The sequence below is a fragment of the Vanessa tameamea genome, chromosome 14 (genome assembly GCF_037043105.1).
Source record: "Vanessa tameamea isolate UH-Manoa-2023 chromosome 14, ilVanTame1 primary haplotype, whole genome shotgun sequence".
In the NCBI taxonomy this organism is placed as follows: domain Eukaryota; kingdom Metazoa; phylum Arthropoda; class Insecta; order Lepidoptera; family Nymphalidae; genus Vanessa; species Vanessa tameamea.
The window spans coordinates 9,607,490-9,622,459 of record NC_087322.1 but is presented as its reverse complement, the minus strand read 5'-3'; the positions used below and the strand labels follow the sequence as shown (position 1 = coordinate 9,622,459).

The 14,970-nt window shown below is 31.5% G+C and overlaps 1 protein-coding gene across 1 annotated transcript; it reads left to right on the top strand.

Annotated features, from left to right (window-relative positions):
• The first annotated feature begins 5,180 nt into the window (after window positions 1-5,180).
• LOC113398548 (uncharacterized) lies at window positions 5,181-14,651 on the top strand. Its single transcript, XM_026637330.2, has 11 exons — window positions 5,181-5,486; window positions 8,256-8,380; window positions 8,462-8,495; window positions 8,568-10,671; window positions 11,222-11,375; window positions 11,780-11,870; window positions 11,945-12,106; window positions 12,365-12,558; window positions 12,684-12,838; window positions 12,990-13,209; window positions 13,633-14,651. Exons 1-11 carry the CDS (start codon window positions 5,432-5,434, stop codon window positions 13,963-13,965), a joined length of 3,627 nt encoding a protein of 1,208 aa, XP_026493115.1. The 5' UTR covers window positions 5,181-5,431; the 3' UTR covers window positions 13,966-14,651.
• The last annotated feature ends 319 nt before the right edge of the window (window positions 14,652-14,970 follow it).

Genomic DNA, 14,970 nt, shown 5'->3' with positions numbered 1-14,970 from the left:
GTTATTTTTATTTTTATATAATGAGGCCTTAATTTACATTAATCATCTCAAGTAATATTAAAAATCAGTTTCCATTCCTTTTCATAGTATATTTATTTTGATATAAATGTTTAAATTAAAAAGAGTTTTCTTATCATTTGAAAACTATATAATGCATCTAAATATTTTTATACACATCTCTAAAACGTAATTTTTCGAAGTATTTAAATAAATCCAGTTGGAATCTTTTTTTTTCAATTATTTTATTACTAGCGAATGGATAATGAAATAGGGACTTCGCCACACCATAGAAAGAGGTTTTATATATTTTTTTAATTAATTGTAAAAAATAATGCTTTTAACAAATTAGTAAAAACCTAACAAAGGACAAAGCGATGAACTGAATTAAAATGTTTATTTATGTTGTTTACTGTTTCAGTATAAATTAAGTGAATACTTTAATTAACTCTCAATGCTTTCAAGAAAAGGAACTTTTTCCTCTTGTTAATTGTAAGAATTTATTACAAGATAGCTAAATAAAAGTACCATTTTGTTTATGGTTTTTATTATTTTTATTGGTCATCTGGCTTTAACTCGACATATATAACAATTATTACCTACAGATCATTCAGATCCGTTCTTTGTTTGATTAAAATCAATCCATCCAAGCATCTGTCTATAATATTTTCGAATATACCAAATATTCAAAGTTCAAAGTATCATTTCGACACGAGTACACTAAGCCAAAACATGAAGTTCTGCTTATTTACCTATCATCATAGAAAATATAAGCCTGATATTTAAAAATGAAAACCGTTAAAACAAATGAAAGACACCTTCTTTTAAAAAATAAACTGTTTTTGGCGAAGGTATATTTTGAAGGACTTTGTTCATTTTGTTTTTAACCACATAGCAATCATATTGTATTAACTTTTGCAAACACAAGCTTTTATTAACGTTGCAATGTACATTTGTTAGTCTGTTTTGGTCAACTGTTGCTAGCTAAATTAGAAGCTATTATACAACCGATTTGAATTTTTTCATTTTTGTTAGGTTTCGATGACAATGCGTATGGACTGGGAAAGTGACAGTTTATTGAAACATAGTCGTTGCGGTTCAGCTGTTTTCCTATTCTACAAACGCAACGATCCAGTTGAGGTTCGGTCAAAGGTAGATTGGAATATAATCGAGATCGTTTCGTAACCGATATATAAAAGTTGGTCCAGTTAAGTTAAATTAACGATTAAGCTAAGGATATTTTTTATGAGGATTCGTCGAAAATCGGGGATATCATTACAGTTATGAGTTAATAGAATTAGCTGATTTTACTCCAAGTATCTCTCACCAGACAATCAATAGTATAGAACTAAAATTTTCTATACATATAAAACTTGGTTTTAAGAAAATGAATACTCTTAATTTATTAAAATTAAAAAGCGTCTAAAAACATAAAACTTATTATTTTGGTAAAGGTAAAAGTAGTACTTTATATCTATACTTTTCTTCGTGCTATTTTCATCGTAATTTAAGTAGGTATATTGTAGGTTTTAAATGCTATAAGATTATAATTATATATTTATAGTATTTAAAAATATATATATATATATATTTTATTTTATTTTCAGTAGGACAACCAACAGTAGATATAATATCACATTAAAAATATTACATTTCAAAATTATCTTGGCAAATGTTTTACTATTTACAGGAAGTATTAAAATTATAAATCAAACATAATCAATGATTAGAGATGAGAATTATAATACATTTGTTTAACTATTATATACTTATATAAACATAAATATAATATAAATAATAATTAATAAAACCAATAAAATATACTATAAAATTAGAAATTACTTCAAATAAAATTCAATACTTTCGAATAAAATATATAATAGTCAAACATTTAGTATTAATTATACACCACTGCCGAAAAAGTAGTGTAATGTTTCCAGGGTTCGTGTAGGTACGTAGTTGAGTTTCTTTATTACATTATTAAAAAAAAAAAAAAAAAATTTTTAGTTACATGACATTTTATAATGATTGTTACTTTTTATAAGATAAGCCTCTTTTTTTTTAAATATATTTATCAAAATCTTAGTCTTGATGGCAGATTTGAAACGTAAGGGGAATATTTATTTCAGTGTGTCAATGTCTGTATGTCTATGGGCGTTTATAAAAACAAAGCATAATTTGTGGCTCATATCGTCGTTTGGCATTCAGAAGCGCGAATGTGAAAATATTGCATTTTTTTTCTCCTTATATCGATAGTATTTATCTAAATAATAAATAAGAAAAAAAAATCAATATTTTCACATTCGAGATTCTGAATGCCAAACGACGATATGTCAATCTGTCTATTGAAACTGTATAAAAACACTTACTTGCTGTAAATTAATGAAAACGAACTATTTATAAAATAAAAGTATATCTAATTTAACAAAAAACTTAGTTAATTTTTGAAGCATTATTTTAATTTAATAAATTAAATCGTATATTATTAATTTCATTAGCACATTTTATTGCACCATTTATAAAATAATTATTAACCGTTTTTTTTTTTTTACTTTTACTGTTTGCTAAGCTATTGATGTTCGATACATAACTTAAATTATCATAATATTCATATCATAAGTGTTAAATTATCATAGTAGATTTTTTTATCATAGTAAATAGTCTAGAGGATAAAAATGGCCAAAAAAAGTTTTTAAGATATCTTCTGGGACACATCACAAGTACACCAAGACTTGACCATCATCGGAGTTTTATGCAAGCTCACCCTAATTAACATAAATTAAGACGCCCGCTCCGGTTGACGTTGCATTGAAACGTAATAAATATATAATAAATCTATATTTTGGCCACGTGTCGTTTGATCTCTTTCTATGGAATTGTTGTTGTTGTTTTTATGATTAATTTAAACTAGTGGCTCGCCCGCGAAACTTCGCGCTTATTCAATAGATTTTTTAGGAAATTCAAAACCTATTAGACAGGTTTTGTTAAGATTTCATTTAATTGGAAACTTCAAGTCACTCATCTGCATTTGGCGCCAAAATGATGAAACCTTATTGAAATGATTTTTTTTTCTTGTACTGCCGTAGCTCTCTAACCGGCCTGTACCCTAACTTTTTTTCCGCTCTCTAAAATTAATTATTTGTTAAATTGTAATAATTTGGCAAATAGCAATCAAGAATCCTCTTTAATTTTCTGCACATGACCGATTTATATGTGCACCTATCGTCCCATAATCACTTGAGACGAAAATCGGCTTACGCTATTAATATATAAAAAGTTTACCCGATTGGTAATTTGGTAGAGAGTATAGAAAGGAGAATTAATGTTAAGAGAAGTATCTCAGATAAGTCCTCATTTGAAAATGCTGTCTGTGTACCGAAATGTATGAGATATGAGTTCCATCAAATGCCTAAATGGGAGTACATTTATATGTTTCTTTACTGGGGCTTATAAAATTGACTAACAAAATAATTTCAAAATAGTGGCTTTTATAAGCGAATGTCTATCTTTCTCTCTGTAATTACGTTTTACTCTATCGAGTATCAGTGCGTTTCTTCTTATCTCTTTCATTCCCAAAGTGCTACCTAAAATTCGTACATTATGTTTTTACAAAAATATTTTATGCTTCTGCTTGCACACGCAGAGAAGTGTTATGAACTAATAATAGTAAATTAATCTTGTCAAGCTTCATATTTTGATAGCTGATGCAACAGATAGGTAATACAATATCTAATTAGGAATCCTAAATTCCTTTACATAGTATTAACTTACGCAGAAAATTTTATGAAATATATAGTATTAAAGACGGATTACTTTGTGTTGTTCAATTAGTTGTTAACGTACTTGATTATGAAAAAAGGCAAAAGTATAAAAATCAATAAAAAAATTAAAGGCAGACAGTTGGACTCCACATCTGATTTCCTATGCCATCGATTAAACAAAACTTGATGATAAGCGTTAGAATGTTCCCTAAAAGTAAGTAGATTTTATCTTTTTAACTGGTAACCCTAAGTCTACATCAAACTTTTACGCTCCTGTCAAATGTCAATAATATGAGTATAAGTAATTCGACCGCGAGGCGATAGCTGCCAAGATTCTTCCTACTCTTTGATTATGTATATGTCTAGATAGGCAGTCACAGCTGATATCGAGTCATAAAAATAGTTGCCAACAGTTGGCAACAAAGTATAAGCAAACTAGTAAAGTAGTATGATGTTTGGCGAATTTCATCCGTAGCTGTTTACGCACGCCAAAATAAAAATGTTCGTTTGTTGTAAAATTGTAGTTTTTTTGAAGCGCGACACTATACATATATAAATAATCTAAGGTCGTACTATAATGCGTTAAAAACAGAGCTTATTATTTATATTAGCTTATTCTAATTTTTTTTTTTAATATGAAAAGTACACCATTTATGTGGCATTATAAAATCTATGGCGTCAGTTTTCTATTCTTGTATTTCTTAAAACAATTATTATTTATATATCACAAGTTTATTTGAAATTTACATAAATCTGTTTTAAAAACAGTAAGTCGTAAACGATAACTAGTAGTTACTTCTACGCATTACCTATCCGTAACTATAAGTCATAATCACATTTCTGCTAAGCACCGCTAGGAACGCTAGGTATTCATCTCATGTGACGAATGGCTTTAAAAATCCTTGTAGATTAGCTTATAATTATACTAAATATACTTACAATGTCAGTATAAGAGAATTACCTACATAATAACATAAAACATAATGTACGACATCAATAGCTAAACATGAATGGCGAATGCTACCGCCAAAAACAGAAGATAAAAATAAAAATTACAAAATTTTAATTTTTATAATTCTTAGTGCGCATGTCACAGAAGCATTTCGATATTACAATAATAATAATATATTTTATATAAACAAAAGTAAACAAAAAATATTATAATTGTAAGTGTTTGATTTCAGTTCAGTTTTATGAACTTTAATAAATTGTACAACAAAAACAAAAATTTCAATTTCAATTTGACATGATAGAGAATGAATGATTGCAAAATTTAATGATATAATTTTAAAATAAATTATATAGGACAGATTATTTTCCCATGTTTTAAAATTAATTTAAAAAAAAACTGTGGAAATGAAAATGTTTATTTTTGTTCTATATTAAGTATGTTTTGTATTATATTTAGCTTAGTTTGGCAACACAGGCCAAATCAACAAGCGGCCGTGCTTCATTCACCTTTTTGCAAAAATATAAAATTAGGACTTTTTAAATTGTTTTTGCAACTTTCTGATGACTTTTATTCCTATATATTTCTAAAGTTATTCTAGTGAGTGTCGACTATAGTCTCACGTATGGAAATACTAGTAATTTTGGCCGATTTCAAGTGACAGATGTTTCTTCGCTAAAACGCGCCAGTTTTTAATCAAATAAAGTGAAACTATTTCTTAAAAATGGAGGATACCACTGAAAAGCTCGTTGATATTCAATCTACAACAGGAGAACCAGGTAAGCGTGATATTTCCTCCAACTATCGTTTATCATTTTTCGGTATAGTTTATGTAAACCGACAAAGTTGACTAGTACGACTAGTTACGTTTGACATACTAGGATTTTTGCATTATTGGACATTAAATACCTTAAAAACCATTTCAGTGCTTTAGTTTCATTATAAAACGCTAAAATATCGTTCATATTTAACACTTAATACCGTTATAACAACATTTACAGTTTTACTGCGTAACAGGATTAACATTCTCATTGCATCTTAATTTGGTCGCGTTATAATCTATCCAAATATCAATAAGCGCACGAAACCGACATGGAGTACAGAGCGTACATTGAGATACTTCAGATCCATTACGAGAACCATTCGATATAGGAAATAGATTATCGAATATTTTAACTCTTGCGGTTTTAAAATTTCATTATTATCGTCTAAGAATAAATACTTCATACAAATTTGTGTCTTATTATAATAAGATAAGGTATACTTCTTTTTAATGTTTGTTTTAGGTTATGGAAGCTACCTATTATAAATATTGTGAATTAAAAAAACTTATATATTTTTTTAATAACAAAATATTAGGCCAATGTATATTATGGTTATTACAAGTACATATAAGAAAATAAAGGTTATTTCAGACAAATAACAAATTTAAAATCCTTAGCCTAGTCAATGCCATTGTATAATGATTTTAACCAATACTTAACTTAAAAGAATATATTTTTTATATTTATGAATTACATTACATTACATTATTTATGAATTTGACTTCTGCTTAATATTTAAATTTATTTTAAATAAGAGGTTATATTGAAATGGAGTTAAACGGAAAACAGCACTTCAAAAATAAAATTACAAAGTGTTGTCAATACGCATTGGTCACAAATCTTTTTAATTTTATGTAATTAAAGAGGATTGCAATTAACTGTTTATTTATTTAATTGATTGTTTTTTCCTTTCTGTATGTGAAACAAAGTAATACAATACATAGATACAAAACATTTCCACTAACTATAATAAAATAATATGACCATTTTCACTCAATTCGCAAGTGGAAGTTGCGGGTTCAAACCCAAGCAAGCACCACTAAATATTGAAAAAAGCTGGCTGAAATGTATTTAAGTGAACATTTGATTTTTTCTTAGTTCATCTCTTAAGGAGGTCAAATTTGTTAATCTGATCTTAAAAATATGTAAATTTGTATTTAGGATTGTACTTATATAAAACTCTTTTTATTTCACTGACAGCTTATCAAAACAAACTGTGTTTAAATAAAACAGTTTAGACTGACAGAAATCTATTTTATCCTTATACTTACCAATTTTATTAAAAGACTAGGAACAAGTCCGGACTAAGTGTCTGAAAAAGAAATCTTATGATATTACCAATAAGATATAAACATTTTAATCTTTATATTCAACAAAATATGTTAGGTAAAATGTTTATATCTTATTGGTTATACCATAAGAAAAAAATTTCATACTTTGCTACTGCATTAAAATATACATACAAATATTAAAATATACATACTTTATAAGTATTTTATGCACTGTCTGAAATATTTTGTAACATCACTACAAATTCTGGTTCTAATTACAAGTGTAAAAAATAATATCTCTCTTTCTCTCTCATCTTCATAAAACATTCAAAATGAATATGTTATTTATTCGGTTGTTATTTAAACGAATAACCACAAATATCACATATAATATTTTTTGTATATCTGGTATAATTTTGTTAGTATTTGCTTCGAAAGGGTCAAGCTAGACTGGCGATTCTCCCCAGATTACATCAGCGTAATAAGTTATATATCAAATAATATATAACATATTAACACAGTATATAATAATAAATCATAATGCTCTTTGATTTTGCCAATGTTTCATATTACCAGGGTAACATATCAGATAAGGCTTGTTTTTTAAGTATTATAATAATGTATGATTATTTTATGCACATTTCATGTAGGATTTAAGCAAGATATATTAATGATTTACCCATCAGAGAGTACAATGTTTTAATATATGAATGTCTCTGTCAAAATTCAGTTGGTATTGATGGTAAGCTATGTATAAAGATGTTAGAGACGTACCCTAATACCTTAATGAGAGGATATCTGTATGTATATATATATATATATATATATACATATAACAACTTAAATGTTTCTGAAGGCATATAATAACTAATAATCCATAACAAATAATAATCCAATGACAGGGAGTAAAGACATACAACAACAACTAGGAGATTAAATAGATAATGTCTTTGGATATGTAACCTTGAATAATAATCTATGGTATTTGTATGTGGCTAAATTATTTTTAACAAAGTTGTTATTGTATATTTGCAAGTAAAATTAAAGTGGTTATGTTATGATATATATTATATATAAAATTTATATAATATATATATGTATATATTAATAGTAGTGTGGAAGAGTGTTGTATTATAAATAAAATTACATTAATCGAGAACTGTATGTAGTTCAAATTAAGACAACAGAGCAAATCTTATGAAATTTGCAAATCTAAGGTATGTTTGTGTGTACTCCTTCGATTGGAATAGGTAATGTATTATTTTGTTAATGCTATGATGGATGTAAAATATGTAAGTTTTAAACAATAATTCGATGATATTATGAATATGGGTTTTATGAATAAATGCATTTTTTCACACTTAAATCATTGTTAGGTAGTATAAGCATTTATGTATAATAAAATTATTTTTTTAACAATATTTGAATGATGTAGAATCAGTTATTTTTACAGGGAGTATACAAACAGTTTCCAACCTTAGTCCTGTGAAAGTTCAGGACACATCGCAAAATCTATTCCCTGAGAGTCCAGTTTATGAACCAGAAGAAGAACCTAAAGTTATAGAACAAAATATTGAGGTTTGTATTGTTTTTTTAATTTTGACTGTCAATATTAGTTTTACACAGATTATGGATAATATAATATAATATAATCCTCAGGTCGATAGTACTACAGCTGAATCGAAAACAAAAGGTAAATAATTTAAAATTTGCTTAATATTCCAGGGTAAAAACTATATTTGAAATAATTAATTACTTTTTACAGATGACCATCCAGTCAGTCACGTTAAAAGAAAGTTATCTGAAGAAGCCCCTGACAACAGCGCAAAAATTCAAAAGCTAGATCTGGAAGATGAGGAAATAGCTGTCTCAACTCAGACCTTAGATAACGAGGTATCTGAGATAACGAGTGTGGCGAAACGAAAACTAGAAGATGAAATACCTTCTACATCTCGCGTTCGTACGCCCGGGCGTTCAAGTCCTAGAAAAGTTACTAAACGAAGCAACAGTGCTGATATTACTCCAAAAACACCAAAGACTAAATCTCGATCAGCTAGTGTTGATTTAACTAAAAGTCGAAACACTCCGAGCGAAATGAAACTAGATTTTAAAAAAGCTAAGATTATAGAAGATGATGCTCATGAAATAAACTCTGACAGTTCAAGCCTAGAATTTGTTAGAGAAATTCTGCCAAAAGTTCCTGATACCATTGCGGAGGAGAATGCTGAAAGTATGAATGATTCACAGAACTTTCAACTAATCCTATCACCATCTCCTGAAGATAGCACTAGTGAGGATAAAACGAAAGAAACTAACTATAATAGCGATCCAATAGAAATTAAAGACGAAGAAGAAACACTCGCTGCTGAGAAAGTTCTTGAAACAAAAAGCGATGGATATAACTACTCAGACCTGACTAATTTCACCCAATCCATATCGAAAGATAAAACTACGGATCAAGAAAGTACGGATAGCATATGCTCCGTCAGTCTAGATAGTCCTGAACATATTCCGACTGTCGCATCGAAAATGATCACAAAATTGTCAAATGGCAATTCTTCAACGCCAACTGAAACAAACAATGATAAACACGGGTCTGAAGAAAATACTCTCGATATGATGAAGTTGAATGGTAATAAAGAAAAAAGAATTAAAAATGAATCGTTTAGAGCAAGTAATACGACGACACCTTCAACAATATCTCCTTTACAAAACGGACACTCTTTACCCATAAATACGCCTCAAATACCAGTTTTTGATGTTCACGTCAGCCACAATGAAGACTGCGAATTTTTATCGCTTTATGTAGTTCGAACTGATAACGATGTCGGGATGGATATGTGTAAAGAATACCAGAGGATCTCGAAACGTTTTACTATTGATCCATACTTAGGCGATGTTTCCGTAAGCACTTCTCCCTCAAGCGTGACCAGTATCGGGATGGTTAACTTACAAAACAGAACATCATTTGCATCAAATATTAGCACAGCATCATCATCTAGCAACCGTACCAGTGACGGAGCATTTGTGGTCCCACAACCTCCAAGGAAATCTGTATCCAATCCTTCGACTACAGTCAAAGGCTACGACTCATTAATGAAAAAACTCCAAGATATATTTTCACACATTCGGGATGCATCAGTTTCTGATATTAACCGTTCCTTGAATGATGACAAAATATCAGTTGGTATTCAAGCGACATTGTCTGACACAGGCTTTAGCAATGGTAACGCCAGTCCTGAAGAAGTCAACAAATGTGACAAGACAACTCCAAAGAGTTCTCTCAAAAAGTCGAGGGTGAGAGGACGTCGGCCAATCGCTGGGAAAACTAAACGCGCTTTATTACCAACACAGCACGAAGAGGCTGAATACATGCATGGTATGAATTCTCCGGAAATGATTCCTACTAACGGCGACAGTGGAAAAATGTCTCCTGTGAAATCTCCAAAGGAAGAAAAGCCCCTGTCTGCTTTAGTCGGCACACCAAAATCTGTTTCCAAATTGAAACAAAAACGACGGCCTACATCTCCCAGACCGGCGACGCCAGTTGAAAAGGTAGTCGTGAAGCCGGAATATCCAGGGTTTGCACCAGATACGGTCGTGCTAGCTAAATGGGTGGACAAACGTTACTATTCAGGGAAAGTCTTGGAAATAACTGAGTTGAATAAATATCTGATAAAATTCGATGATGGTCAAAGCAAAGTGCTTCTGGATGATTTCATAATTTTTGGAGATATGAAAAAGTTACCGTTACAAGGCCAATCTGTTTACGCTATGGTCGATGAGGAACAAAACTATGAGCCAGGTCTAGTTCTTGGAATCGAAGAGAATGAAAACGGCACTGTGACGTACCGTTGCACTACAGATGGGTAAGATTGATATTATTTATAAGACAACATTAATCTATTCTTATAGTATACTGAAATTAGTATTTTCATGAGTTTCTTTGGTGGTTTTTTTATTTCCCTATTACGTTTTTATTTTAATCCATTACATCAAAAACTACTCAACCGATTTTAGGACTTTTTCACTCCTCATGATTGGTAATATATATGATAGAGAGATATAATAATGTCGTCCTAACCACGTTTTTGGGCCACGTTCATCAATATCAAGGAAAAAAAAAATCTAATATCAAGGAAGTAACGCAAACCAACGGATAACCAACCAACACACGGCATATAATATTGCACAAGTGTGTGCGTAAAACACAAGCGCACTCTATTCCCTCACTCATATTCCGATGAGACGACAAATCCGACACGATTGGAAAAACCCAATAAAATTTTATCGGCTCGACCTGGGGTCTGAATCCAGGACCTCGGGATCTGCAATTTCATATCTAGCCACTAGAGCAACGAGGCAGTCACAATGATTTATCTAATAAAAGTCGGTATATTCGGATCGTCGTGGTTCCAGTGACACGATAGTGCTGGTGACGGCGAGCGAGCTGTACCTGACGGAGGACCAGGCGCGCTCGCTGAAGGAGTCGTCGCGCTGCCGCTCGCCCGCCGCGCCCGCCACGCCGCGCCGCCGCCACCACCGCGAGCTCGACCTCGACAACATCATACAGGTCGATGCCCGCTCGCCTCTCCGATTGCTACCATTTTTTAATAACAAAATTTTGATAAATCATCACACTCATCGAGTTTAGATTATGAGTTTTAAGATGTCTATTTCATAATGCTTCGTACTTTTTTTATAAAAAAAAATTGTGTATAATTTTTATGTATATCTGTGGCTCCACAAAGCCATTTGTGTTATATAGTAGAATTGTTATGGAGCTCCGTAATCCGAAACTAAATTATTTTGTATCCGTAACCGTACCCAAATTAAATATAGTAAGAATCTAAAAGTGAGTTAGATTAGTTTAGTTAGATATTCACCACGCCGCAATAGAAGACTATACATACATACAATATTTTTATTTTTTTTAAAGGGTGAACAACCCAAGTTTATCGCTGGTTACGATTTCAGGGTCCCCGGAGCGCCCGCAGTCGAGACAAGGGGAATTCGAGTGCCAGGAAACGGGTAGCATCACCAAAGAGTCCAAAAGCATCTACCTCAGGTCGTTCACCATTGTTAGTGTGATTTATTAATTATTAAAACGTCCAATTATAATAATGTAATTATTTAATTTAGGTGTCAAAACTAAGAGCACCCCAGTCGGACGGAAGCGTCTGGCGAGTGAGAGCAGCGAGATGAGTGAGAGCAGCAACTCTGCGCCGCCGGTGCGGCTGGAGGAGGTGGCCGGCGTGGAGCCCGAGGTACAGCGCACTCCCAGGAAGATCGACGGCGTTAAGGGTGAGTGTATTCTAGTCTATGCCAACTACGAGCGAAGTAAAGCGAAACAAACATTTTTGACATTAAATTGTCGATATCATCAGTCTAGATCTTGAATAATAATATTAATATTTATAATTATTATTTATTATGGATTCAAAAAAATTGTCATTTTCATAATCGTCGAAATTGTGATGTATAGATGGTGAACCTAACCGGACGGGCTCATATATAAAATCGACCAATTAAATAAAAATTAACCATTTTACGTAATTTCAGCTGGACCTCTACAACTAAAAGGAGCTGCAAAACAGAATATAGGAAAGAAAAACTCAAAGCTGACGAAATTTGAAAATGACGAAGATACAGTCTCTACATTGGGACCGATCCCTAGCGCTGATAGCAAGATATTTGCGGGGCTCTGCTTCTTACTTACATGTACTGAACCACCGCGACCGGCTCGATCTGAGAAGGTATGTACCGATATATTGAAAACTCCCTGTAATCAGTGTTACCTAATAGTCGTAGTCCCGATGAATCAATAAGGACCTTAAAGATATATTTTTTTCCTAATTAATATCTAATGAACTCCTCTCAGTGTCAAGAAACTCGACACTACTCATCCGAAGAAGATGGTGAAACTACGTCGACTATGGCTGGTACTGACACTGAAGACCTGGAGTTCACCGACCGGCCCTTCAATAAGGAACGTCTCAAGGAACAGCTGGAAGCTGGCGGTGGTACTGTTTATAGGTATGTATTAGGTCAAAAGCATTTCATAATGAATACCTTTCAATGTAACACTGCTCTGTAAAAGCCATTTGTTATACTAGTGAATCTTAAGGTGCAGGAAATACACAAAGTCATTAAAGGTTTATTAATTTAATAAATTGTATGTTTACAGTCATTTCGACGATGTCCCAAAGAACAAGTACACTGTCTGCAAGCTGATTGCACCACGTCCTTGCCTTACTGCCAAATACATCCAATGCCTAGCAGCGGATATCCGGTCGGTTTCCCACGCGTGGGTCATCATGAGCTGCACCAACAACAGACTGGTCGATGTTGACGCGTTCGTACTGCCCTCAGGCTGGTCAATACTAAAGAAGTGCTTTATTAACTGGGTAAGTTTTATATCATACTATATTATATAATACTCAAATAATTGAATGCTTTTGTACAATTAGTATGTACTTTAACCCACAAAAGAAATATAATTTCTACTAAATATTTAAAACTTATCATGAAGAATTTAAAGCAATTCGTTCTTAAAAGGAGCAATTGTTATTCAAAACAACTCTATACAACATTATAAAAAGTTTTAAACATAATAAAAGGTATAAAAACTTTGAAAGTGATTATGTCGCATTCGTAATGCATCAATTGGGTCCTATAATTAGACAAAGATGTTATGTATATCTAAACATTGTTGATTTTATATACTTGTTATAAATAAACAAGTTTTTAATATGAATGTAAGGTATGATTAAATTATGTTACAACTGTTTTAATAAAAATACATTAATAAATTGTGTTCAATGTTCTAGAACCCATCATCAGGAAAACGCAACACCACATTCTTCAAAGACAAAACCATACTCTTATGTGGTGATCAAGACACATTTGTCAAATTCTGGGAACGAGTTTGCACCCTCGCCGGAGCAAACACGAGAGTCGTCAACGAAGAAGACCTGAACATGTCTGGAGCAATATGTCTAGTCACCGAATGGGACTGCCCGCATGAAGTACAGAACAAAGCAAACCAAGACAACATACCTCTAGTGTCAACAACATGGGTCGTCCAGTGCCTGATCGAAGCTAAAGTGATCGCTCCCACCAGCCACGATAAGTTTTCATTTATGTATGCAGAGCCAGAATGATCCTGGGACTTTAGGAAAGTGCTCATTATACGTGAATATTGACACATAGTGAGTGTGCGATAAGACGCTGTGTAGTGTTAAGTATTGTGACAAGTGACAGGTTGCTTCTCATTGAATTTTACCGACTGATGTTTTTTTGTTTATGCTGGAAGAATCATGTGAGGTTCTCAAAACGAAGTTGCTATTTAATTATATTACTAACAATTTATAGATTGTTTGTTTGAATCTATAGTAAAAATTCATAATCTTTCCAAAATTTTTTTAATTAAAATAAAAGTTTATGTGCACCTACTTTTTTAAACTTGACTACTAGAATAAGGTATGCATTAAAAGTAATAGAGTTTAATTAAGTGTGGACAAATGAGAACTTATCTGTCATGCACACATATTTCCATAGACTTTACAAGACTTTAACTTATATGGACTTATTAATAAAAATTTTAGCCTTAGAAAATGTTTTGTCCCGTTCACACATTACTTACATCACGTAGGTAGAGAAAGATAAAATACAATGGTTGAGGCTGAATTTTTATTAATTAAGTTATTAGCATTAAGAAACTTCATATCGTAGCCCTTCAGTGAAAACCAAAAAGAAAATGTCTTCAAAAAAAATGTATACAGTGTTGATTGAAGTCAATTGTATGCTACCTAGGTTGACTTCTTAAAATGAACTGCAACTGTGAGTAACATTGATGATTCTCTACTCTCATTATATATGCAATTCAAAACTGATCTTATCCCTTGTCACTATTAATTATCAGAATTATAATCCAACATATTGTACAAAACAATGAATTTGTACATTACGAGGTTTACATTGCAGGTTGACGGTATGTTGATAATTTAAAATGTTGTTATGACATAAAAGTTTTCTTGTATCAAAGAATTTAAAGTGTGTTCTAGGAATTAATGTAAGTCTAATTGTATCTGTGACAAAATAATCTGTATGTAGGTGTTATATGAATGGAATCAGCTCATTCCATTTAGTAATTCAAAATTTAACTT